At 44.8% G+C, this 25,957-nt stretch overlaps 2 protein-coding genes across 5 annotated transcripts; both read left to right on the forward strand.

Annotated features, from left to right (window-relative positions):
• Positions 1-273: 273 nt before the first annotated feature.
• tpra1 (transmembrane protein, adipocyte asscociated 1) lies at positions 274-7,103 on the forward strand. Its single transcript, XM_088309898.1, has 11 exons — positions 274-464; positions 1,097-1,273; positions 1,343-1,475; positions 2,495-2,581; positions 3,554-3,626; positions 3,767-3,846; positions 4,613-4,723; positions 4,813-4,873; positions 5,240-5,342; positions 5,865-5,945; positions 6,036-7,103. Exons 2-11 carry the CDS (start codon positions 1,107-1,109, stop codon positions 6,304-6,306), a joined length of 1,167 nt encoding a protein of 388 aa, XP_088166024.1. The 5' UTR covers positions 274-464; positions 1,097-1,106; the 3' UTR covers positions 6,307-7,103.
• A 910-nt stretch (positions 7,104-8,013) lies between these two features.
• Positions 8,014-25,228, forward strand: chchd6b (coiled-coil-helix-coiled-coil-helix domain containing 6b). Of its 4 annotated transcripts, none has more exons than XR_015845805.1 (9): positions 8,014-8,253; positions 9,383-9,476; positions 9,575-9,629; positions 9,701-9,857; positions 13,920-13,940; positions 14,764-14,847; positions 17,495-17,565; positions 19,376-19,546; positions 20,612-20,740. XR_015845805.1 is itself a non-coding variant. In XM_088309112.1 (9 exons), exons 1-9 carry the CDS (start codon positions 8,170-8,172, stop codon positions 24,973-24,975), a joined length of 735 nt encoding a protein of 244 aa, XP_088165238.1. In that variant the 5' UTR covers positions 8,014-8,169; the 3' UTR covers positions 24,976-25,228. The 4 variants fall into 4 exon arrangements, 3 of the variants coding, with proteins under 3 accessions (XP_088165238.1, XP_088165240.1, XP_088165239.1); XM_088309112.1 differs by lacking the exon at positions 19,376-19,546 and adding an exon at positions 24,943-25,228 and having other exon boundaries at positions 20,612-20,747; XM_088309114.1 differs by lacking the exons at positions 19,376-19,546; positions 20,612-20,740 and adding an exon at positions 24,943-25,228.
• Positions 25,229-25,957: the final 729 nt, after the last annotated feature.

Here is a 25,957-nt window from a genome sequence, read left to right on the forward strand (position 1 = left end):
TTATTGCAAACTGTAGAAAATACAACAATTAGACAAATGTAAAAGTCATTATAGTAAATCGAACAATTGAACAAGAAAACGATCATGAATATAGTGGAAAAGAATAATATAACTATTAAGTAAAAATACAGATAGATTAACGGAGAAATAGAAACAAATAAAATAAATAAAGAATAAATAAAGATATTAGGGAACAACTTGCTTGGGGCAGAAAAAATAGGACTATATTTTCATCTGACTCATGGTACCATGACAAATAGGTAGCATGACGTCACTGTGTGATCTCGCGAGGTTTGCTCCGCGAGGCTGCAAAATGTCATCTGACAATCGAGGATATTAATCGAGGCAGGAAAACATGTTGAGATTTTTCGAGCAGTTGACTGACGTGTGTCGTTTTGGGGCCAACATGTGAATGATTTTGACCACGTTTGCAACAATTGTTCAAGGGAATCTTCTGAAAAAAGGTAAAACAACCATTTGTGAGGGATTAGCGTCGTCGCGTTTGCAGTAAATTTACCACTTTAGTTTAGTTTCGGACGAAACTGCTCGATAACATCCCTGACCAAATTTCTCACGTTTCTTGCTGTAATGTATGATTTAGAAAAAAAAAAAGATGTACGCCACTTTCCAAAGTGCACAAACACTAACTAACAGGCTAGCTAGCTAGCTAGCTTGCAAGCGGGCAGGCACCGTCGGCGAACAGCAAACGTCGTCCACTAAACATTTTGTCAAAAGCGGAGCGACCATTTTGCTACTTTTGGTCATTTTTGGCTCAAGTAACAAGCACCATTATGGGGCGTTGACATCAGCAGAACTTTTGGGGAAGTCGTCATGTAGTTTGTTACGACATACAAATAATCTCAACTGGAGTCCAACTGCTGACACTTTTTGCTTAGGTTCGATATTCTGCACTCACGTGGACATGAACATTTTTTAAGACAAAATGTGTGACGGCAGGTGCATGCCACATTTACGAAGTGTCATACATTTGCTATGTGTGGATTGTTGTGACGTATTAACAAAGGTGTCGAAGTCAAATCTTCCCAGAAGTCGAATATCTTACTTGCTGTACATTGTGTTGTTCCCCCCCCTCCAGGTGGAAAAACATGCTAACCACCTCTGTGGTTAGGTTTGCGCAATACAATGGCAGCGTCACGTCAGCACCACTGGAGAATACTTCTATGTTCCCCACCTGCCTACCTGATTCTGAAGCCAATATCAGCAAAGCTCACAAATGTCTCCAAATTCTGTATGAGGATGTTGGTGACTCCAGGTAAGCAAGTGACCACCAAAGGAAGGAAATATCCGGACGGTGATGCCACTAATATACTCTCTTTTCTAGGGTGCGTTTCTGGGACGTCACTCTCCTCATACCAAATGTGGCCTTCTTTGTTTTCTTGATGTGGAAGCTGCCGTCTGCGAGAGCCAAGATTCGGATCACGTCCAGCCCCATCTTCATCACCTTTTACCTGCTGGTAGGACTCAAAACCCAGCGTCTAGCTTGGAGTACAGTGGAACTTCCTAAATAAAATGTTGACCTCTAACTTGTTCAAATTTCACTTGGAACATAATGTTAACCAAAGTAATTGGTTTTAGGCTCAAACTGCACCTGATATTGTGCTGGGAGTCCTTGGTTTGCGGCTGAGTTTTGTTGCTACGACTGTGAACGTAACGGGAATTTGTACTCAACTTGGAACTGCGCATGGGCCAATTTTAGATTGGGACAGTGTCGCAGTGTCTTTGTATTAACATTACAGCTCTAAAATGACTTATTTTCAAATATTTCAATAAATCAAACCTGTTTCCGTTAAGCACAATTTATTTTTAGTTTTTTTTTTTATGTACTGTTAAGTTAAAATAAATAAGTTTTTATTTTTCTTAGTAAGTCTTCTCCTTGCGTCCCTCTTTCCCCGTAACTGCTCACCCCTCCCCGTTCTGCTTGTGAAGGAGAGAAAAATAAAGTGGCAGCTCTCTCATTAATCGTTTATTTAACAGTCTCTGCATGCAGCTAAACATATTGCAGCCGCTAACAAGTCTCCTCAAAAAAACAACAAAAGTTTGTTCCTCGACTTTTTCAAACCACGGCAATCGGCCCGTGGCTAGATGGAAGGTGCCGTCTTCCGTTACGAACCTCAGCTACGCAAGAACACGACAACTCTGCCTGGCTCACCATACTCTTGTTTTTAATGCTTGAATGGGAAATGATCAATTGTATTCTTCTTAAAGAAGCAGGTTGAGCTTTACATAAGACGAGTGATATGACTTGGTGATAAATTTCTTTCACATACATTTAATTTGTATAGCGCTTTTCTGGACGGTTGCTGTCTTTCAATGACCGCACCTTGATAATGTCCTTCTGAGATGCTGCATAAAGGACAGCATAAGTGCCTTTCAGTACCTTCTTCAAAGGTCACACACGCTGCTTTTAATTCCACAGCAGCACATTGTTGTTTGCTTAGTTATTTGGTCTTCTAACATGTTGTGCTCGTCTCAGGTATTTGTCGTAGCAGCCGTTGGAATCACCCGGGCCATTGTATCAATGACTGTCAGCGCATCCAGCTCTGCGACCATCATCGACAAAGTAAGGAAAGGAAATGAACAGAAAAGCAAGCAGCAGTGCACCGCTTGAAACTACAAATATTTATTAGTTTAAGGTTGCGCTACAACTGCGTATTAAAAGACTGTGCAAGTGTAGATAATGAAAGGACACGTTTGGGTTATTCTTACATTGGAAATTGTCGGATAAATGCCACATAGTCTCAAATTTACCTTGTGGCTATCAATGTATTGACATTGTGAACAAAAAACATTCGTAGTACTGTACAAAAACCCTTTTTATTTTTTTTAATCAGAGATGCAAGTAAAGTTTTCTATATGATATATTTATATTTTAACATCATAGCCAAAAATGATGGTGCATGACAAAAGCCATTTTGTGAAAGCTTTTTATAGTTTAATCCCAAAAGTAAAAATGGCAAAAACCTGAAGTCAAGACGTTTTTTAAAACGGTGTCAAAAATACATTGAGGGATGTACAAAGGCATCGCTGATGGGAAAAGTGCTGCTGACCCGTGTTATTGTTTCAATTATTCGATTTTGACGTCGTGCCAAATGGATGGAAACATTTGAGAAAATTCTGTCGAATGCCGTCTACGTAACAGATGCCGGTACACTCTGCAGTTTTGTTTTTTTTTGTACGTTTTGGACTTCAATCTTTGTTGAAAAATCCAACATTGTTTTTTACGCCGTCCGCTGTGGTTTTGTATTGCGTAATAATTGGAACCGGCTGTCACGTTCTAGACATTTGCTTCTTGGTGTCCTCAGTCTCAGCAAGACTTTACAATTTACGAGGCTGTTGCATAAATGAGAAATGACATGTCGGCATTTTTCAAGAGCAGACATTTATGATCCGGTTTCCTCGAACAAACAACAAATGGTTAGCTAATGCTTACGAATAAAAGCTCAACTGTTTACTTGCTCACATGTTCTTTGCTGTTTTGTCGCCGTGCATTCTCCTGATCGCCGTTGCTCTTCTCTCTCTCGTTTTTTCAAAGGTATTATGGGAAATCACCCGCTTCTTCTTACTGGCCATCGAACTCAGCGTTGTCATTCTGGGACTGGCTTTTGGTTGGTTTGCTTTATCGTTTCACTTTGCATTTGCCTTGTTCCAATCTTCTCGGCCCGATTGCGGTGGGGGTTTTCTTCATTCCAAAATGGCAAAATGTCCTTTTCCTTTTCTTGTCTTGTGACTCATTTTTGCATTGCAGGTCACCTGGAGAGTAATTCTAGTATAAAGCGGGTGCTCGCCATCACGACTGTGCTTGCTTTGGCGTACTCCATCACACAGGTAATTTCAGATGACAAACACAGACAGCATCACGTGACGCTTCCACTTTCCAGCGGAGCATCTAAAGACAAGAAGAGTTAACTTTCTAATGTTCTCCCCCTCCCCTCTTCCCGGTAATCTAAATGTAAAGGACGCAATTCAAGTCCAATTCTCATCAACGTGGGGGTCCTTGAGTCAATCAATCTTAATCCTTTGAATGTTCGCTGAGCTGTGAGCTACGATTGCATCTTGCTCAACGGCAGTTGTGAGAGTATGTAAATAGTTTGTGTATTTTTAATCATGTTTTTTATACACTATTTGTATCAATGATAATTACACACACACTCACAGACACGCACATCATTGCTTCAGCACACATGCGCACACCCACACGCTTGTTTTAAGTTTCACTTTCCATAGGTTTCGTTTTTCTCTGAATAAAGTCCAGAGGGATGGGCGAAGAAGTCAGTGAGAGTGCGGGAGAGTGAACTGGCAAGACGTCTACTTCACTTCCTGGCTTCTCCTCCCATCGCGATGGAGAAAAGACAAAACCTTCCCTGGTTATTCCTCTGGTTCTCTGCATTTAATTCAGTCTAATGAAGGCGTCAGGACCTTTTAAACCTGACACAGTTCACACTCTGAAAGTTCTTTCAGAAATATATTTCGAAAATCTTCGGCAAATTCTGCGTTGTACGATTTTGAGGTTCCACTGCAGTGTGATATGATGTGGTTGCCCCCCCCCTCCTCCCTAATCCACCAAATCTAAATAAAAATCCCTCCCCTGTAGGGCACTTTAGAGATCTACTACCCTGACAGTCACCTGTCCGCTGAGGACTTCAATATCTACGGACATGGAGGACGACATTTCTGGTTGGCCAGCTCCTGCTTCTTCTGCTTGGTTAGTAATCGGAAGGAATAAATGCAAAACAAACAGAATAAATCTCACCCATCAGTGGATGTGTGTGTGTGTGTGTGTGTGTTTCCTAGGTGTACTCTCTGATCGTGATCTTGCCCAAAACGCCGGTGAGGGAGAGGATATCTCTACCGTGTAAGTTGGGATGGACGTGCACCATTCCCCACAAGCGCTTCCATATGCCAGATTGGCAAATATCGTCGTATCCACTTTGCGTCCGGCTCGCTTCACTCGAGATCGGATGAAACAAAAACATGAGTGCTTTAAGTGTGAGTAAATATGATGTTGGCAATAATGTTTAGTTGTAGGAAGCAGTGGGCGGCTCCACCCAATGACAATTGCTGCGTGCCACTTTGCACTTTGGATTGAGTTGCTGCTGTCCCGAGCAAAATACACTTTGAGCTCGGCCTTAATCAATTTGACGGCCGTGCTGAGTAAATGTGTCTTAAAAAAAAAAATCCAAGTGTGTCTATCAACCTTTTTTTTGTTTCCTCTCTGCAGCTAAGAGAAGTTTCTACGTGTATGCCGCCATCCTCTCCTTGTTGAATTTCATCCAGGGCCTGGGCAGTGCGCTTTTGTGTGCGGGAATCATCGAGGGACTCTGGTCAGTATAAAGATGATGCATTACAGGCATGGATGTTGAATCCGCTACACGCACAATTGAATAGGAGGCACTTAGTGGGTGTAACGTGAACAACAATCTGTTTTGAAAGGACTTTTGTTACACAATTATTTACACTTTGTCTGGATTCCGGACAGCTTTCAAAAACAAATTGGAAAAATGTGCCAAAACATTTCAACGGGCTGAAGTGTATTGATGGAGTGCTACACTTGAATTTGTGTCCACAATTGCGGCATGGGCACACATTGTGCTAAAAATTCATGTTTTAGATCAACTCGACACGCTTTTCCGTTTCATTTCATCTGCTGCCATTTTGTCTCTTAACTTAAAAAGGTGACAAAAATAGTTCTCAAAAATATAAGACACCCTTTCTAGTTTGGTTTCATTTAGTGGACGCGATTGTACACCGTGCCATGGTTCTGACTTCTGTTGCCATGACGACCGAGGTGGGGAGGGGGCTGGACTAGCCAATCCCTAACTCTTCTCATTTGTTTCTGATCCAAGCTGCGTGGACGTCACCACCTTCCTTTACTTCTCTGCTTTCGCACCACTCATCTACGTCACATTCCTCAAAGGATTCTTTGGGTATGTACGAAGAATCGCAGTGAGCAAAAGGGCTCTGAAGACTACCAGAAAATTGTCTTCACACTTGCGTCCGTCTTCTCGCCGCCGCAGTTCAGAACCTAAGATCCTGTTCTCGTACAAGTCGCAAGTGGACGAGGCAGACGAAAGTGACGTCAACCTTCCGCCGACCGTTGCGTCGACCCTCGGCCGCCGGGAGCTCGCGGACCAGGGCCTGTACTATTCGTCCACCCAGTTTGACGGCTCGGGTCCCAGCGGCACGGGAGCGGTCGCGGCGCATCTCGACGACGTCGTTTCGGGACCTTTTGGCTCCAGCAGCATCAACAGCATTGAGGCTGATCATTGGAGGCCTGTTCACGTCTAATTCCTGCATCTGGACTCGAATGTGTGCAAATCATGGAAAGAGTCGAGCGCAAAATGGAATTATGGTGTTGCTATGGGACCAAGGCCGTATAGATGAGGACGAAGAAGTAAGGAGGGACCTTTTTCTATCCATTTAACTTGCGTCTCCCGACTCTTGACTCTTTTTGTTTTTTTTTCTTCTTTTTTTAATCGAAACACTGTTGCCAGTGTGCCCTGCTGCTGTAGCTCTTCGCTCAAGCTGACTTTTTCTTCTCTCATTCCGCTTTTCCTCAGCAATTGCTTTGTCCTCAGTGAGGAAGATTTCTGCATTACTTATTTCCGAGATGGCGGAGTATCATTTGTACATTCCCATTCAAGTGTTTCCGACACGTTATCTTCTACAAGTTATCAATTGTATGTACTAAACTGCCATTTCTCAACCTACACGGCAATGTTGTGTTCTTTTGACAGGTTTTGAACTACGTAATTGATGTTGTGTTAACAAGTGAAATTGTTGTGTGTTGCTGTGTAAAAAAGTGGATTGAAAATACATTCTGTGGTTCATCTTCCAGCATCTTGACTGTCTACGGACGCTGAACAAAAGCAATTATCAGCTTTGGTCTTACACCCTTTTTCCGCCTTCTATTTATTTTAGGAGTATGACATTCCTACTTCTGAACACATCATCTATCCATCAAATGAATTTTAACATCTTCAAGATGCCATCCACTGTCTTCTTCGTCTGAGCCAGAAATGCCCCATTAACTGCATTTTTTTTTTCATTCTTTATTGTCAAGGACAAGCTGCCTTGTATTTGTCCCACCTATCACTGCTGATTGTGTGAGTACTTTGAAATTCTTTACAGTTAATGCAAGAGGAGCTTTGTCTTAATAATGCACAGTATTGGCATTGGTAACCTACGTGCTGCAAGGTTACATATGAATGTATTTGTTGTGAAGCGACAACACAAAAGCATTCTACACAATGTGTTCGAAATCGGGCTAACTAAGGTGGTTTGAAGTATCTATGCTCGATCGTTTTGCAGATTAGCTCTAAAAGGCTTATTTAAATTGGATTCTGTGAATTGTAAATGAACATTTTCTTGTCAAATGATTCAATGCTATCTACAGAATAAAAACAATCATTCTCCATGGTCTCTACTCGTGATTTTTTTTAAATGTTTCTTGACATTTGTGAGTTAGTATGAAATGAATACCAAACATCTAAATTCTTCCAGCCATTGTCTGAATCATTTGTCAAAAAATTGCAATATTAATTTGAAAATTAATTTTCATCCAGCAAATGACAAGCTGGGAAGACCAACCTTTTATTTTGCATGCATACAGCTAACGCGCAAACTATTGTGAAAAAATTTATTTCAGTAGTTAAAGTAGATTCACGGCACAGTGAAATAATGATTTTTGTTTATCATATGATTTGGATAAGTATTGTGTAAAACTAATAAAAAACCCAAATTTTTACCATCACCAGAATATACATATGAATTAATCTAAATATTCTTTAATATACGAAAGTATTATCCCGCAAAGTATGTTCCTGTTTAACAAATCTGTCACACGTAAATAACTTTAATTTGGTGAAAAATACGAACGTCACCTGTTCAATAGCGAAATTGTATTAGGCTGCAGTTGTAAACTACATTTCCCGTCTTCCCCATCATGACGTCAGAATGAGTTCATCCAACCAATTAGCTTTTAGAACAGTGCGGAGCACGGTGACCTTGATTGGACCGTTTTTGACTAGCGGCAGCGGGCGGCTAAGTGCAGCCGCTGAGGTCCAACTTAATGTCGACTTGTCAGGAAACAAAGCCGAATTAAAACAAACAACAACAAAAAAGAAAGGCAAAACGGAGAGATCGTTCGAAATGGGAGCAAATGGCAGCGCGGTGAGGAAAGTGTCATTCGGACTGGACGAAGAAGAGAAGGTCACAGTTATTGAAGGAGTGAAGGTAAGCGTAAACGTTTTTTATTCAAGTGACGCTAATCATTTTTAGCTGATGTTCGGGGCGGGGGTGTCCTCACCTGAACCTGCTCATGTATTCAGACGACCCTTCCTTTTTTATTTGCATTACTGGCTACTTGACACTTTCTCCAAATGACAGCGCCTTGCTGTGATGACCATGTCGTAAAAGTAACCGTGGCTTTGACCTCCATGACGTGCGCTTGTGTTATGATGGAGCGGAAACATTTGCTTTCTTTACAAAAGCATGAGTAGATAAAGTGTTAAAAAAAAAAACAAAAAAACCCCAGCATAAACCAGCATGGTTTCGTTGTTGTCGAACAGTCGGCCAACATGCATCCAAGTGAGCCAAAGCCACTCTACAACGTCTCTATTCTGTTCTGGTGGGTAACTGGTGACACCAGCTGGTCACCAGCTCTCACCAGTGACACCAGCTGGTGTCACCAGGAAAGCAGCAGGACAATAACTGCATGTTGGTGTTGCTGAGTGGCTTTGGCTCAGTTGGTCGAGTTGCTTCGACTGTTTGAATCATGCTTTGCTTTTGTTGCTGCTGTTTTGTTGTTGTTTGCTGGTGACACCAGCATGAAAACACAACAAAACCATGCTGGCCGATGCTTTTTTTTTCTTCTTCTTATTTTTTTAGCAGGGCTGGAAAGTGCAACAGCTTGGGAAAAATGAAGGATGAGCAAGTTTTGATAGCCGCTACATCAATGGGGGCAAAATGGCTTCCGTTTTTGTTTGTATGGTGAGGAAAGAGATGAGCAGAAAACTACCAGAAAGTTCTTACGGGGGCTGATTTGCATACTTATGTTGTTGTGGAGATGATACAAGCGGCAGCAATTTGCAAAGTGCCCTATGTTGAAATTGTGTTGGAGTGCGGAAATGTGCAAATTTCAAAAATCATAGTTTGGAATTCCAACCAAATGGTTGAAATGAAATGATTTTTGAAATGTTCTTTCACATTGTTGAATAAGATTTGAACTGTTCAGTAATTCTAATGTGGATGCGGAGCTGTTGAGTGGATTTGTGTTTTGCTGCAAATGTGCTGAAGATGCAATTTTCAAATGCTGTTCTGTGATGCACAAAGAAAGAGAGACCATTGTTTACTCGTTTTGCAGCTGTCAGAGGATGTTCTCAGTCGAATGAGGGACGTTCAGGGGCCTTTCAGTGGCAAGGGGCCGCCATCTAAGCAAGACAATCGCAAAGCATCAAGTATGTTGCCGTCGCTGTTTGTTTCATTTGTTGCCGTCTTCTTGCAAGTTTGTTCCATCAGGAAGTGCCGTTGTATTTTTGTCTCTTTTGCTTTCCAGGTTTAAAATCACCCGGCCCCTCCGTGACGGAACTACAGGAAGAAATTCGTAGAAAGTGAGTGTCCCTCCATCTCTCCATCATCAATCACGATTTATTTATAATTTGGGTTATCTTTCTGAATTCAGCTTTGAGAATAAGCAGGCGCTGGTGCAGGAGCAGTTGGGCCGACTGGGCCAGACGGAGAGCGAGACTGCAACGGCGGTGGGGTTGGATGATTTGAGCCCTTCGCTCATGCTTGAGAAAGCGAAGGCCCGGAAAGAGCAAGAGAAGGCAAAGCTGCTGGTGAGTCGCATTTTCTACCTGTCAACTAATTTCGACTTGTTCCCGTGGTCACGGTGCCATGGAATTTGTTGTGCAACAAATAGGAACACTGGGCAAAAACAATTTCCATATGATGATGATCATCATCATCATCACCTCTTGACCTTCGCTGATGTGGTTTGGTAGGATCGCTGCACACAAAAACAAAGCGCAATTTGGGGAGTCAATACGTGAAATATTCACTGAGCCGGCGTTAAATAAATGTGGACCAAATTGCTTTTTGGATTTTTCGATGACTTTAGGAAAATTTCTCCCCGACGTTATTGTTATTGCCTTGCTTCGGAACGGTCGTGTGATTTGGGTTGAAATTCACTTGAGAGGATCGACGTTTTTCAGAGCAGATGAAAGCTGCGCAAATACATTTGAGCAACGTGGCGGCCGCGTCGTCATCATCATCGTCGTAATCTTGGAACGGAACTCACAACAAAAGCATTTTGTTGGCTCCTTTTTATCAATTGCCATTGGTGAACAGCAAATGCAGCAATATTGCCTTTTCCATTTTATTGCGGCTGTTTAAATTCATTTGGAGTGTTCCCACGGCAGGTGTGGACACTTACTGCTGCTCATCTTGTGTTTGTAGATATTTTTATTGCCAAGTACGCTGAGCAACTCGTCTTTTTAAATGTGCTCCCGTTGAACTGAGGCAGCTCCCAAAATTGTTATCAATGGCAGAGATTCCGCTCCCTTGTTTTAATTAGGCAAGCAGAGCAGGCATAAACAACACCATAAAAGTGTTAACTATGCTCTTTGCAATGGCCTGCATTCCAAGCCGCATTACCTAATATACAACGTTGCAAGAAATAAAAAGAATCTTCTCAGTCGGTGACGACGTTAACTCGGTGACACATTGCAACAACGTTGGATTCCTCTCTTCGCTTCCATTAACACTTCCCGGCTTTCGCGGGGCTCTTCGCGCTGTTTCCGAGGTGTCTTTCCTGCTACCGATAAAATGTCGTTCGGCAGACAAACAACAAGCATTGGCTTTAGGCGACTCCCATTCCAAGTTTCCTCGCAGGGTGAGAAGAAAAGATGCAACATTTGTTTTTATACCTTGCGCTAATTACATGCTGTGCCGCATGCGTATGTTGGACGCAAAGGCTGAAAAACAAACAAAACTAATAATCGTGGCCAATCTTTCACAAAATGGAACGTGCAATTTGTAATCTTGTGAGTAAGTGACACACAAACGGAAGAAGAAGACGCTTCATGTGTCCTCTTTGGCTTTCCATCTTTTCTCCCCTTCTAATATCCTTCTACTCATCATAACCACCGTAGATCTCACCCTGGCAGTGGTCATAATAACAACATTCAGACTCCCCAAAGAATTTACAGAATGACCCCGTCCATCTTTTTTCAAATCCGAGTCGAAACGTTGCCGGATGCCAAACCGTGCATTAGCCGTTGCCTTGTTCAAGCGAGCGCTCTTGTTGTGTTGCAGCCAAAAGTTACACACTGTCGCCGATTCATTGTATCGCTCATGGCTCTACGACCTTTGGCAAAGTCTTAGCGAGGATTATGTAACCAACTTGAGGAGGTGGCCGGCGTGACTGCGCCCTAAATTAGCGATTGGGCATCATTTGGAGGTGTTGTGTTGCTGTCGGTGCGTAACGAAGGCCTTGTGTCATTTCCAAGGATTCTGTAAGCTTAAACCTGAAGATAAGCGAAATATTAATGAATTGTTGCATAATGCAAACAAGGCAAGAAGCCAAAACTGTCTTTGCGATGGCAGCTTGTCAGAGAAGTTAAAAGGAAAAAAAATGGAATGCTCTCTGTTGGAGATGAAATGTGCGATGAGAGGTGACAAGCCCATTTGGTCATGCTGATGTCGCTTCCCTCGCTTTCCTTTTAACACATCAGCCAGTCTGTTGTGTGGGCCGTTGACAGGAAATTGAGGAGTTGTGTCACACCGGGCGAGCGCTTGCTAAAATGTCAGTGTTGGTCGGTGCTTCTTTTCAGTCGCTTGCAAGTAAACAGCTTTGGATAATTGGAGGATGCAAATGAGTGTCTGCATGTCTGTCGTTCACTCAGAGGAAGTGAGTTGTCAGGCAAAGGATGTGGTGACCTAAGTCGCCACTAGATGGCAGCAGTGAAGCATGTTTCATGTCCCTCACAAAGGAAATGAATTATTTTTCTGCACAGCAACACGTGCTCTTGGCCAGTGTGGCTCTCCCAATTGCGACCTGCACTTGTGTCCTTGTGTCCTTGTCTCCTTGTGTCCTTGTGTCCTTACCAGTGATCAAAGCGCATGACACTGTCCACTAGAAAGAGGATAAAATTGAAGCACCTGACACTTCACAAATGGGAACGCCGTCACACAAATGAGCCTAGCGGGCCTGCTGCTGTCTAGTCCCACACGGAATCCGAAATGAATACATTTTGCCTTTTGTAGAGCCAATATTGGCGCTCTATCGTAAGTCCTGAAAGGCGGCAGCCCTCACTTGGAAGCATCTGGCAGAAGGGCTCAGATGGACATTCCATCAGGGAATGGCTATCGAGCGCGCAATATAATACATTCGCATGTCACAATCGGACAGACGAGCCGGCTTTGCTTGTTTGCAAAGACGAAGCGGGGGTGGAGGTGAGGGAGAGCGTGCACGGAGCGCCAAGTAACATTTCTGCTCATCAAAATGCTTGTTTCTCAAACGTGGGAGTCACGCACCCACACATCTCAGCACGTGCTTGTTATCAGCTCCTCGAATCACCGACGTGACATTTTCTCATCATGTTAATGCCACGAAGCCCTTTTGTCCACGCACTCACTCGTCACACGTGATTTGCTGATGCTGCCACCGCGGAGGGATGCACCGTTCCTGCCACAAAGTCTCGTCTCCCGTCGGTGAGCTGCGGTGACGTCATCAGACGTGTCGCGCACAAATTCACATGAAAAGTGGATTGAGATGGAAAAAAGGGACTTCTGTCAAATATTTTGGGTGTCCATCATCTTGCAAAATTTGCCTCACTCCATCCCGATCCAGTCCTGCTGTGATTAGCAAAGAATTTTTCTGATTGCTTGATAATATTTGATCCAAAAAGGCACTTTTTAACAATAATTGTGGCGATGGATAAATGGCGACTTGAAATTGTTGAGGGAAGTCGGTGACTTGCTGCAACTTTACTTGCGCATCGCACGCTTTGTACCAAAATGCTAATTAGTCACGTTTGAGAAAGCCGGGAGCGCCCGTGCTTTTGTTTTTGTTGTCTGCCTCTTGACGGATTCGATAATAAGAGTCGTCATTATTCTGAGCATTCATCGTTAGCTCTCTGCTACTGACTCAAAGTCGAAATGCTCACCAAAATATTCTCTTCATTTATTCAAATGTAGCTAATGCATGCTGTCCTATTTAGCGCATAGATTTGTCACAATGTCAAGTGGCATTGGGCTAGATACAAAAAAAAAAAAAAAAAGTCCCAAAACAAAACTTCCCATTTTGTCCATCTGTCACACACACACACACACACACGTGCGCACACCCCCTGGTTCGGCTGATGCGGACGTTTGTTGCCAAGAGATGTCTGCTTGTGTCGTGAAGCTGCAACAGAAGCCAAACAAAACGTCCTCATTTATGTCTTCCATCCTTTCAAAATATTTGCCTCCACTTTGATGTCATGCCACTTGAATTTGCCAACATCGGAAACCAAAGATTTTGCGGATGAAACCGATTCCGCAATTACGGCGCAGTAAAACCTCTTTGCAAAAAGTCGTGCGATGGCCACAATTGAAATGGCCATCGGTTGTCCGGACGCTTTGATGACTATTTGATGACGGGCTTTACAAACCTTCTTGAAGAAATTGACTCCATTTTATGAAACTGAATTCACTTGAATTGATTTTTTTCCGAGTGTCTCCAACCTGCAATTGTGAAGATGAGCTCGGTCATCCTGCCATGTCTAACGTCCGTTAAGTTTCTCTTTTGCTTTGCTCTCACGCTCTTCCATCTGTCGTCTTCCCACACAAACATTTTCTTTCATCGCAGTGACTTTCTTTTGCATTCAAACTCCAACCCGAACTTTCTTCTCTCCTAGCCTGCCCGTTTCCACGTCTGGGTAAGCAACACTGCCGCTGCTGGTGACTTTCACCTTTTCTTCTTCTTTCCATACCTCTCTCTCTGACGCACGCACACACATGCACGCGCACGTGCACTCTATTCAAATGTCATGTTTTCATTGTGCATTAAAGCGAGGCTGTGAGTGTGTTTCCGGCACCATTCCACACAACAACACTTTGGGAGGTATTCAGCCAGAAAATTACACATCATCTGTTCTGCTGGCGGAGGTGATTTTATACACACACACACAGACGGGCCCTTGAGCATCAAACAGCCGCTGCAGTAAGAAAAAAAAATGGCAGTGCAGTGAGCTGCGCAGTATGAAGATTTGCAGATGTGCTCTTGAGGGATGCAGATGCCTGTTATATTGGGATAAGGACCGGATTACAACAAGTGGCAACACGGATCAGCAACGAGCGCACAAAAGTGGACGAGCACGTGCTTTTTCTCCTCGTGGATCATTCATGACTTGTGCACGCTGCGCACATGTACACTGGCCTCTCACATGTCTGGCATGACATTATTTCTTATATTTTGCAGTTGAGCGCCTTTTTTCGCTGCCTCACCCCAAAAAGTTGTGGCCTCAGTGGTCGCGCTAAAACATTTCAGCGCACTTCAAAGCCGCCATCGGCCCCCGCCGTGCATGCACGCCTTCAAAAAGTCCTTTACGTTTTTTTAGGCTTCTTTTTCGTACTCCACGCAAAAATGTGTTGTCTTTCCACGAATCGCAATCTTTATTGTCGTCGTGTCGTTTACGACAACGGGTTTGTCAAAATTCGTTCAGGTTGTTCACTTTTCTCCTGTCGTTTTCTTTTTCACAGGCCGGACAGCTGGAGAGGAAAGAACAAGAGTTGGCCAACATTTCCAGCTTCTACAAACATCAACTTGAGATCCTGGAGAAGAAAGTAAGAACTTCATTTTTGCATTCCAAAATGAGTGTGTTTGCAAAGGAAGGTTTCCTGGCTGAAAAAAAAAACGTCAAATGAGACGCAAAAGAAGAATACGTAAAGCGTAGCCGCCAACAAGTGTGAGCGTTGCGTTCCAAAATGTTGACATGCGCTACGTCTCAAAACGGGGCATGCGTCCACAGACACCGATGTTTGCTGCAAATGGTTTCGATACATTTTCATCGATTATTATTCATTGGGATGAATCGAGACGTTGGACTCGATTCCACTTTTTCCACCGCTAATGTTTATTTTGCCAAGTCTTGATACCGACATTCCCGTGGCTCGTCTTCCATCCTTGCAGTTTTCACTTGAGAGCATCTGTCGCACCTTGCAGCCCCCCCGTTCCCCCTCGATCGGGCAGAGTGGACCTTATCCGGTCCCGGGCACGAGCTTTCTTTTACCCACTGAGAAAAAAAAAATAAATAAATGCAAAGTGAAATGGCATGCTGATGGAGGAAAATGATTGGCAGGCGATCGTTCAGCCTTTGCTGCCGCCGTCTCCTTTCCGAGACATTTTCCACCCTTACTTGCTCGCAGCTGACCTGCATGTGGATGAGCGAGCGACTGAAAGCGAGAGATAAAGAAGCTATATGGACCGGGAATTAAGCGCACCCTCTCGCCTCATGCGGGTCTCCTTCTCTTCCCTCTCCACTTTTCCTGCCTATCTTCACTCTGCCGTACCTTCTGAAATTCCCTTAAAATGAAATGAATGGCCTCTTCAAATTCAATTGCGTCGCCACACTTAAAACGGCTGCAAACGTGCAAAACCGTTTTCTCCTTTTTTCTTGCCCAAAACAAATTTGCACGCGCATGCTAAGATACGCTTCAACTGTCCCTCGGCATCCGTCTTTTGTCCGACATCGTGATGAATGCACGGTCACGCATTGACCGTAAATGTCGTAATATGGAGAAGATGAGCCACGCCCACTAAATTTAAATCTGAAATTTTCTTGGATAGGCCAGCCTTTTTGAGTTACTCGCTAATGGTGCGTGTGATGTTTCACTGAATCAACGTTTGACTTTATATGAACGATGGCGGCATAACGCTGCGTTTGCCTCAAAATGCTCCGTGCTTTGAGTTTGCCGACAGGATGAACGAAAACACGCACGAATGTGTTTGCTTAAAGCCTTCCGATGCGTTTTGGATCCACGCGGACACAAACGAGCGCGCGCTGGTGGATGTTTGTCTTTCCTGCGATACGTTTCCGAACTAATGGATACGCCAAGACCGGAACGATTCCCACTGCGGCTGCCATTTTGCGTATTCCATGAAGGCTTTCCGAATGTGTTCCGGTGCAGCGTGTCCGCTTGTGGCCTCGTAAACAAGCGCCGGTCGCTTTGAAATGAAGGCACCTTTTTTAATTCCTTTGTTGACGCCTTCCTTCCCCCAAAAATAATCTCCAAGTGGGGAGTGTGTGGGGTAAAAAAAAAAAAAAAAAGAGTCCCTCCACATTGTGACATGAGAGGAGAGCATGGCAAGCCAAAGCCGCTGGCGCGCAAGCAACAACCGGAACACACGTGCACACGTTTGGTCACACACCTGCATGGATGCAAGATTACACCCACACACTCATCTTGCATGCACCCGCACTAATCCCCTCCGTGAGTGAGCCCATCCCCAAATCATAGCTTCCGCCTGTTGAGGGTTATCATTCGCCTCTCGGGCTTTTGTCCCCGCGTGTGCAAATGAGTGTGAAGAGCTTGCTTTTTGTGCGTGCGACCGATAGCGGTGACATTCCTCTGATGTCAAAGAGCCGAGGATGGCTTGTTCCTTCGTCTCGTCTTGCGCGAAGAAGAATGCAACCGGAGCTAATCGCAAACACTCCAACACTCCCAAACGTCGACCCGCCAGTCTGCACACTCACATGACCGACTTTTCAAACGTTCCTTTTATGGAAGCCTACGTAGTCAAGGTCAAATAAATAAAAAAAAAAAAGAAGACATTTTGGTTTCAGGATCCACCAAACGGGTTTGCATGCGTGGCTTTTCTCCGGGTGCCGCGGCTTCCTCCCCAATTCCCCAAACGAGTTGCAAATTTGTCGAGTTGGCAGGTGAGCGGCGCAGGATGTCGGCGATGTCCGCTCGCGTTGGCCGCAGCACACCTGCGACCCGAATGAGAACAAGCCACGTTTCATTTGTGACATCAAGAGACGCACTCGACGGCCTTTTGGTGATGCCGTCGCTTATTTCAAATAATTTGCTGCCCGTCGCAGGATCGGGAATAATGAAAAGTGGCGCCGTTATTTGTGAAACGTTGCCGCATCGAGTTGACCCGAAACTTGTTCCGCGTGTGACCTCGCCTTCATGACGAACGCTCTTTCACTTGAAATGGCACGAATGAAAGCAACGTGGCCATTCCGCTTTTTGCTGCCTTCTGCGCTTTTTCTTCAGAGCGCTCAAATTGATGAAGAGACTTAATGTACTTTGCATCTTATTCGTGCTCAACTATTAAACTTGAATTGAGACACGTCAAGTCATATTATTGTCTTCAGCGCAATAGAAGTCGTTAGATCATCATGACAAGCTGGCGATTTCTGAAACTCTGCCCATTAATTTCCTCTTCCTGGCTAGAATTTGTTTATCTGTGTCTTTTTGCCGCCAGAACCTTGAAACTTACCAAGAGACGACTGAGCAGTACAAGCAGGCGGCCACCAAAGCGGAGGCTAACGTCCGGTAAGTTCCGATTCGTTGTCTCGATTCCATTTCCGATTTCAAATTTGGCTCTGCCCGTCTGCGCCCCGTCGCCTCGTCTTTGCTTTTCGATTTGCTTTGCATTCTTGACCGGTCATTGGCGCGTTGGCACAATTCAAGGCTGAAATGATGACACGGTGTCCTGTTCGCAGCTGCATGAAAAAAGGTCGCGACATCAGTCGAGTGCAATTTTCCTGGTGGAAAAAGCAATTTGTTATTTACGATTTTGTGGCGCTCACGCACCAACGTTGGCAATCTCCAGCACGCTTACGTGCGCACTTTGCATTCAGTCCGCTTGTCTGCGTTTCCTCGTGCCGTCCGTCACTCACCGGACGCTAATTATTTGATGAACTCGCCGCTGAGGGTTGGCTGAGTTGCGCGAGGCTACGAGAGCGCAGCGCATTCTCTACGTCGCTGCGGCCGTTTGCTTGCGACCTCGCGGTGACCTCCATTTTCAACGTTTGCTCGAAATTCATCTTTTACAATTTCATTTTCACGTGCCAACATTTTTTCTCACAACTGCTGCTCCCATTTCTGTTTGTCAATTGTTTTTTGACCATGTTTTGTGTATTTCTGGCTCCCTTTTTTCGGCTCTATCTCAAAATAATGGGGAAAAAAAGCCTGACATTAATTTGAAAAACATGAGCAAAGAATCTTCCGTAATATGAACTCTCGTCTCTCCGTGGACACGTTTCACGTGGCGCCGAGTCGAAAGGGGTCCCAAGCATGCCAAGTCGGTACTTTGTGGGTGAGCCAAACGAAACAAATGATGATCTCTATCTTTGCTGCTGTAACGCCTCAAATTTCCCCATTGTGGGACTAATAAAGGACATCTTTATCTTTATCTTTAAAACTTCTGCCACACGACACAAACTCAAGTGCAACAAATGAGTGGCTTTGCCATGAAACATGAAAGGATCAAGCATGTAAGAAAGCTGAACGTTAGCACGAGCGTGTTAGCTTAGCGTTCCGCCAAGCCCCTCCCCCTCCGCTGTCCATCAAATACCGAGCCGATGCAAGCGAGCGTTGAGTTGCGGATGCTCAAATGTGAGCAACAAAATCCCGACTTCTCAGCGCTTCTTAAAAGTCGCGCAATCGAAATAAAAAAGGCAAGCGACGGCAGATAGTCTTGCCACAATTTGAGGGAAGCTGCGCCGCTTGAAATGTTATCAGCAAACGCAAACGCGCGCCTTATCTTGTTCCGAAATGTCACCTGTTTTCATGAAACGCTCGTCTTATCGCCTTCCAAAGTCAGTCAATCAGCGCCGCTAACGCCGCCTTCGTGGCTCTCTCCTTTGCGCACTCCAAATGTCTGCATCTGTTCACGCTCCGCCGCGTTCCAATTGGCGCTGAACCTCGACTTTGCCGCCCAGCACACCTTTCAAACGCAAAACAAACGGATTTTGGGGTGGCCAATCCTGTCTCTGTAACATTTTGTCAAATTCTGCAAAATTCAATCTTAGCACAAAATGTGCCGCTGCCCGTGTCAAGTTTTTTTTTTTTTTGGGACGTGGCGCAATTTTCAACATTTTGCACCTGCTTCGGAACACGTCGGTGCCGTCTTACGCAAGACCGACATTCAATTGGCAATTTACAATTTGACTTAAGTCCCGAATGTACTTTGAGTGCGTCCTCAGCTGGCTTTCGCAACCAAATTTTTAGCCGCTGATCTTTGGTGTCAATTGTAATAACCGAGGCGTATTGTTGCAAATGTTCATCGTCTCACTTCCAGACAACGCGCACGCTAATCCCTTTTCATCTTTGATCCTCTCTTTTCTTCCTCTTCACTCAGCCGAATATTCCAAATTGAAGCGACTAAGCCTCGTCATCTTACACGAATCGCCGTTCACACACAAACAAGGCCAACTTGGACAAAGAAGGAAGAATAAAAAGTACAATACGCCTTTTCTGCCTGAGAACGTCAAAGTCAAAAAGAACCTCCGTTTCACTTTGCACTGCCGAGGTGAGACAAATTAGAAAGTGAAAGTTGAATGATTTGAACGTCATTTGATTGTTTCGCTTCTTTTTGTTGCTGTCAAACAAGCCCGAGTCGCCGGTCGTTTTCAAACGAGGCGGTTGCTGCAATTTTCTGCTTCCGATTCCATTTTGACAACAGACCTGCCGTCGCGACGCTTCTCTTCATGAATAGACAAAAGAATGAGTTGAATTTTTTCTTTTTTTTCCAACTTGAGCTTGTTGCCGTTCTCTCGGTCAAACGTCTGACTTTCAAGACGGACCTCATTAGACGTGAGCTATGGAACGTGCTTCCAAACACCAAAAGTATTGGATCATTCAACATGATATTCAGTCATCGAATAATCTCCAAATAAAAAGCCAAATTACACTACGTTAGAACTCCGAGTGCCGACTATTTTTGTCGAGCGTATCGGAATGCGCAAGTGTTGATTGCGACGCCGCAAAAAGTGTCCCCACTCGGGAGCCGTGCGAAGCGCCGTCTTTTTCCGATTTATGGGCTGCGCGAGCGCAAAGGCTTCTCATTTCGTACGTCGCTGTCACATTTAGCAGCGCTCGTCTACCTCTCGCTCTCTTTTCATGAAGATTCTCTCCTGCAATCGTTCCTTTCTCTGCCCTCCGCTGCACACGCGCAGACACAACGTGACCCACGTGTCGCTGCCTTTGCGTTTGCTTTCATTTCTCCGCCCTTTTCAGTGTGTACGCTTGAATTCCACGAATGAATTGTGAGTATTTGTCAGCGGATGCAAGCCGGGAGGGAGACGTCGTTTGCAAATGGCCGCGAGCCAAGCAAGCGCTCCTTTACTTGGCATAACTCCATGTTGGCCAAAAGGAAGTACGCCTGTCAGGTCATGTCGAATGTCGCCGCAAATTGTTCTTGTCATCGTTGCGATTCTTATATTTTGGGAGGAGAAAATTGTCAATTTGCCTCATTCTGTCACAAGAGCAGCCGGTGTGTCCGCTCCGACAAATTGTGTCTCGTTTCAACTTTGAAACATTTTCTCTGCAAAAACATTTGTCGCCGTCGTGTGTGTGTGTGTGTGTGTGTGCGCAGCCGGCGGCAGACGGCGGCGCTGTGCGCCGAGCCGCAGGCCGACGTGCTCCGGTGTTACCGAGAAAATCCGCGGCAAACCCTGCACTGCTCCGCTTTGGCCAAACGCTACATGAGCTGCGTCCAGCGAGCCAACAAGGTAAGCCGCAGCGGCCGCGTGAGAGAAGCGTCGCAACGTCTTTTGCTTGTTGCAGCCGACTTCCACCTCGCTTGGATCATTTCAGGCTCTCTCTCAATCATTTGAAGTTGTTCAAGTGTTCAGATTTTGTTGCGGCGTCAGTTTTGAAATCGTTTTGGATGGGAAAATCAATGTTGTCAAATTCAAACCTTTGACTTTGTCTTGACACGTTTTTCACCAATTTTTCCCGCCCGGCAAACTAGAACGCTACACTTAGTCGACAAAAGCTAGTGCTAGCGTCAAAGAATTATTTCTTTATTTGTTATTCTTTAGTGATCAAGCTTTCAATGTATTTGCAAATGCGGCGATTGTTCGGCGAGGCGCGCTAGAGTTGATTGAGTTTGCGAAGCGTTTGTCTCTCGCTACATTTACACCAAGAAAAAGAAATCTTTTAGAGTTTGCGGTGTGCAACATCAAAAAAAAAAAAAGCTGTGATGCAACGCAGCAAGCAATACTTTGAAGCTTTGCTTTTTTTTCCCCCTCCATTCCGCTCTTGCATGACGACGTCGTCGTGACTTTTGGCACATGCTTTGGGCCTCTTTTTGAAACAAATCAAATTTGAAGAATGGAAATGGAAAAAAGGTTTCCCGCCCCATTTTGCTCGGTCCAAACGGAACAAAATCGTCACGGTGTTGTGATAAATGCTTTGGGCCGCCGATTCTGATGCGATCATAAATAATATGGGCTGGTACCGGTTAAGATCTCGATCTTCCTCGTTTCAGTGATGGAGCCGCTTCCGAACTAAATAATTGTCGACTCTGTTTGGGTTTTCGCTTAATGGATGAATCGCCATCTAAAGTACAAAATCAGGAGCTCGTTTCAAATCCGGGTAAAAGCGGAATTGCAAATAATTGTGCACTTTTCAGTTCTCTCCGATAAATTGTGAAGCCGCCACGTGACTGGGACCGCTTTTACGTTTCCTCTCATGACGTGCGTCATTGAAGTTTTGAAAGGTCAGAACGGGAAGAAGCGTTTGAGTCGGGCCAACTTTTCAACCTTAACATATGACAATTATCTATGAGATGATCTCGCTCTTTTCCGCAGCGACTCGCGCTCATCTTTTGAAGAGTTGGATTTCAATTCAAGTCGACCTTTCGCGCTCAATCTTGAAAAGGAACCCATTTAAGATAGAGTGGACTCGATTGAAAAAGGTTTCGCGACTTTGTTCGATGATAACGTCGCCACTTTCACTCGAGTCCATTCTGCATGCCGACCGATATTCACCGCTGAACTTTTTTCTTTCCCGCGTCGCATCCATCGCGCGTTATTAAGACCTCTTCCACTCAGTTCAGATCCGCACTTGCCGTCATGTCGTTGCAAGGTTTGCTAAACGTGACGGCTGCCTGCCGCCCGCATCAGCGTGGATTTGTATTTGTTGCATGCAAATGATTTTTATTACTTGACGGTGCGTCTTGTCGCTCGCCGACGCCGAATCGCGCCTCGCAGACTCGTGGCGGGTGCGCATTTCCTTCGTGCGTCTTCCCGCATATATTATTACCTTTGTGGAAAGCCGCTGTTTTTAATCCTTTGACACTAAATAGACAGATGAGAAAAAAAATACTTGGCATGTTCTTTCAACGATTATATAATACACAGGATGTAGAAAATGGCACCGTTTTTTTTTTTTGTTTGTTAGTTTTTTTTTCCCAGCTGCGATTTGAATGTTAAGTGGACATGAAAGCTTCTTATTTTGCGAAAAAGCCTCTTGGCGCTTTAAAGGCACGCTCGTTGTTACGAAAAGGAAAATTAAATTGTACATCTTGAAAGCGGCAGTTTTTGCTACGAAGAACTGAGAACAATATTTGAAGAAGAACGTGAGTCGCATCCAGCTCGGAAAAGTCCAATTTGGATGAGTCCAAAAAAATGATGAAGCGGTTTTCACATGCGTATAAAATGAAATTAGCTGTAAATGGAATTTAGAATTTGGTCATGAGTCACTTTCTTCCAAAAACGCTCACTTTGTAATGTTGGACTGAGCTCCTGCGAGGCAACAATCGTTGAGGCTGGCTGGGAAAAAAAAAAAAAAAAGATTCCGTTGCATCAACAATGTCACGTGATGACGGTTCGTCAAATTGTTTCCACTTTCCGACGTATTTTTCATGAAGGTTTTGAAAAAGTTTCAAACTTCAATGTACACATTGTGCCAAACTAAACGTTTTGGTTTTCTTCTTTTTCCTTCTCATGTACGTAAACAATTCCGCATCCTTTCCGTTCGTCAAAAAACGCGCCAGTGCCACCAGCTTTCTGCTTTTTTTCTGCCAGAGTCTGATGTGAGCATCACTCAACTTTATCCGTCTCACTTTTTCTGGCTGCCGCCGACACTCAAACGTTCTTTTATGTTTTATGATTGATGTCGACGTGCACGCACGCAAACTTGCGCCATCCAACTTCTCCCGTCTGTGTCATTGTCGTGCATTTGGGACCTTCGCTCTGCGAGTGGCGCGCTTGATGATGCACGTTGAATGTCGGCTCACTAACGCCTTTGTTAGCATTAGCATTAGCATTAGCTAAGAACACGTATTTCATGGCCGCCTACTGGAAAAGAACGTTCTGTCGATGTGCCGTCGGGCGCAGCCACCGTTGGCACGTCGAGAATCGGTTTGCATGGCAAAGTGACATCCGTCCCTAAAATGCCCCCCCCCCCCCGTCGTCATTTCGGGATTTTTATTGTGATGAGAATTCCGACAAATTGGCACGCCCCCTTTTCGAGTTCAGCTTGTTATTTTCTACGTCACAGCAGGGAGGCGAGCAAAATAATACTGCTCAAATTGTCTGAAACGTTTTGCATGAAATATTTTGGATTCAGGATATTTTTGCTTGTTAAAGATATTCGAGCGTCTGAAAGTTTGTCACGTTAAGGTCTTGTTCCGTAATTGGACATCCAGCGGTCAACAAGTTGGAGCGACTAGAGCGCTTTAGGAAACGATGAGAAACAAGATCATTGCCTCAAAGTTTGATCTCGTTTCCGCTTCGAGTAATTGAGTCCAAACTAGCAAGCGGCAAACCTCATCGTTTGAGTTTGTGAATTTCCTCCAACATGACTTTACTTGGAGACGTAGAAAATCCACGTAGGCAAGCGCGTGTGAACATCAATATTGAAGCGTGTATTCCTTCGCACCTCGTCGCCATCCATCATCGCCAAGGCGACGGCGCACAGCACATCAACGGGAGCCCTTTTCTTCTTGGCTGAAAGCGACATCGCATCAGCGGCCCAACCTCGCGCCCCGCGCCGGCCGTGCACCTTCCGGGACACGTTTTATTGGACAAATGTTGTTCATTGAATTAGTATGCTTGCGTGTCGCTTCAAATTGGACTTTTTTTGCGGCCCAAATGAAAATCCATGAGGTTGTTAGCGCTTGAAGTGTGATGACGTGATGTCAGCGGGCCAAAGAAAATGTCATGAAGGCATCGCTCGTTTTCTGCGCCGTCATGCTCAATATTAGCATCCGCGTCGTGAAATTAAATGTAGCATTGTCGTTGCTTGTATTTCCGCCTCATCGTGTCAATCGCAGGAACGTCTCACATGTGGACAACTATTTGATTATTTGGGGAAGTTTGTTGTGTTTTGTCTGCGGTTTACTCCCACACCCCTAAAACGTGTTTTTTTGGGGGGTTGATGGAACATTTGAAATGGCGGGAGTGGCTCGTACGATGGATGGGTGACCAGTCCAGAAGTCAGCTGGGAACGGCTGCAGTTGACTTGCAACTGCAATTAGGACGAGTGGGAAAGAAAATGAACGAATGAATGCGCACACTTTGAAGAGAGGAAAACAAGAAACAAAAAACAGTCCCCAATGAGCAACACCTGAAACAAAAAGTGGTTTGCAGATTCCATATTTAGCATTTGCTCATCTCATGACATGAGCAACTTGTTTTTTTTTTTTCCATCCTTAATGATCACATTGTTTGCACGGTCGTTTTATTTCAAAAGCACATTCAAATGAAAGTCAACTTGACGGCGTCGTCGTGCAGCGGTCGCTTTTCTTTGCGACTTTGCCATCACGTCACGTCAATGAGTGGCCGTGGACGAAAAAAAAAAAGCACAAAAAGACGTAAGAAAAGCAAACTTGGAAGTTTTCTTTGCTGGCTTCTTTTGCACGGCCACATTTTGCGCTTCTCAAGTTTTCCAACACGTCACTCTGTTGTTGTCTTGCAGAACTTACTGACCAATCGCGGAGGAGAAGCATGAAGATGAAGCGCCAACGTGTCAAAATCATCCCATTCTCGCCGGACGACGTTTGATTTATTTTTCCGCCACCACTGAAGAGCCTCTCTCTCTCTCTCTCTCTCTCTCTCTCGCCTTCTCCACTGAGCATTCGTCATTTTTTTTTTTTTAAATCTTGATTTGTGTCTGTGAAGTGCACGATGCCTGTATTTCTTGTCAAGTTGCACAGGCACACCTCTGCCTTCTCGGAAATAAATCCAGGTGATCCGGCGGCAAAGACGCGCCAGGTTGTGCGTCTTTGTGTTGTGTTTGAATTTGTGCGTCGCAGCGCGCTAATGACGACAGGAAATGGGGCTCGTGTGCAGCCGTCTTGCGAGGCCTGCAGGCTTGATTGTGTGCCGCGCTCGTGATTTCATTAAGCGAGAAATGAAGTGCAGGACAGATGAATAGTGAAGTCAACATCTATTTGTGTGTGCGCGTGCGTGCGTGTTAATCATGTGGCTCGGCGATAGTAAACGTCTGCGCACTTAATGTGGTCACCAGAAAGTGCATGCGCCGAACTGCACGTGCACAGCGGACAGGCCACATATTGTCCCGGCTGCTGTTACCATGGTGACTGTTTTGGTTTGCGCTAGCAGCCAGGTGTGAAGGAAGCTTCCAGATAACCCCCGTCGAGGTCAGCGCACGGAGGTATGGCAAACTTAACCCTCTGTGTGTGTGTGTGACTTAAAGATGCATTTCCATTTCCAGCCAGCAATGGAGGAGAATGCGCCTCTATCACATTTGCAGTGTAAGCTAATGTCTGCCAACACTTGTGATGAAATATTTCTCCATCATGACAAGCTCAAAAAGATGAGCACATTTCGGGCCGTCGGATTTGTTGTTGTTCCTGCGCTCCTTTCTTGACACACGTCAACAGCGTCGGCACTCACAAGAGCGCCAACCTCGATGTTGAAAAATGCTTTTCGGTTCCACTGCAGTCCAGTTGGCACCGTGCCATCTGCTG

Source organism: Idiotropiscis lumnitzeri, chromosome 11 (genome assembly GCF_059441095.1).
Source record: "Idiotropiscis lumnitzeri isolate Australia: NSW breed Sydney's pygmy pipehorse chromosome 11, RoL_Ilum_1.0, whole genome shotgun sequence".
Taxonomy (NCBI): Eukaryota; Metazoa; Chordata; class Actinopteri; order Syngnathiformes; family Syngnathidae; genus Idiotropiscis; species Idiotropiscis lumnitzeri.

What these genes read in the sequence shown, in the direction of transcription:
- tpra1 (XM_088309898.1), top strand. Translation starts at nt 1,107, where the DNA reads ATGCTAACCACCTCTGTGGTTAGGTTTGCGCAATACAATGGCAGCGTC. An exon ending in CTGCGACCATCATCGACAAA is followed by an intron (nt 2,582 to 3,553) that starts GTAAGGAAAGGA and finishes GTTTTTTCAAAG; the next exon opens with GTATTATGGGAAATCACCCG. An exon ending in GGAGAGGATATCTCTACCGT is followed by an intron (nt 4,874 to 5,239) that starts GTAAGTTGGGAT and finishes TCCTCTCTGCAG; the next exon opens with CTAAGAGAAGTTTCTACGTG.
- chchd6b (XM_088309112.1), top strand. Translation starts at nt 8,170, where the DNA reads ATGGGAGCAAATGGCAGCGCGGTGAGGAAAGTGTCATTCGGACTGGAC. An exon ending in AAGAGAAGGCAAAGCTGCTG is followed by an intron (nt 9,858 to 13,919) that starts GTGAGTCGCATT and finishes CTTCTCTCCTAG; the next exon opens with CCTGCCCGTTTCCACGTCTG. An exon ending in GCGTCCAGCGAGCCAACAAG is followed by an intron (nt 20,748 to 24,942) that starts GTAAGCCGCAGC and finishes GTTGTCTTGCAG; the next exon opens with AACTTACTGACCAATCGCGG.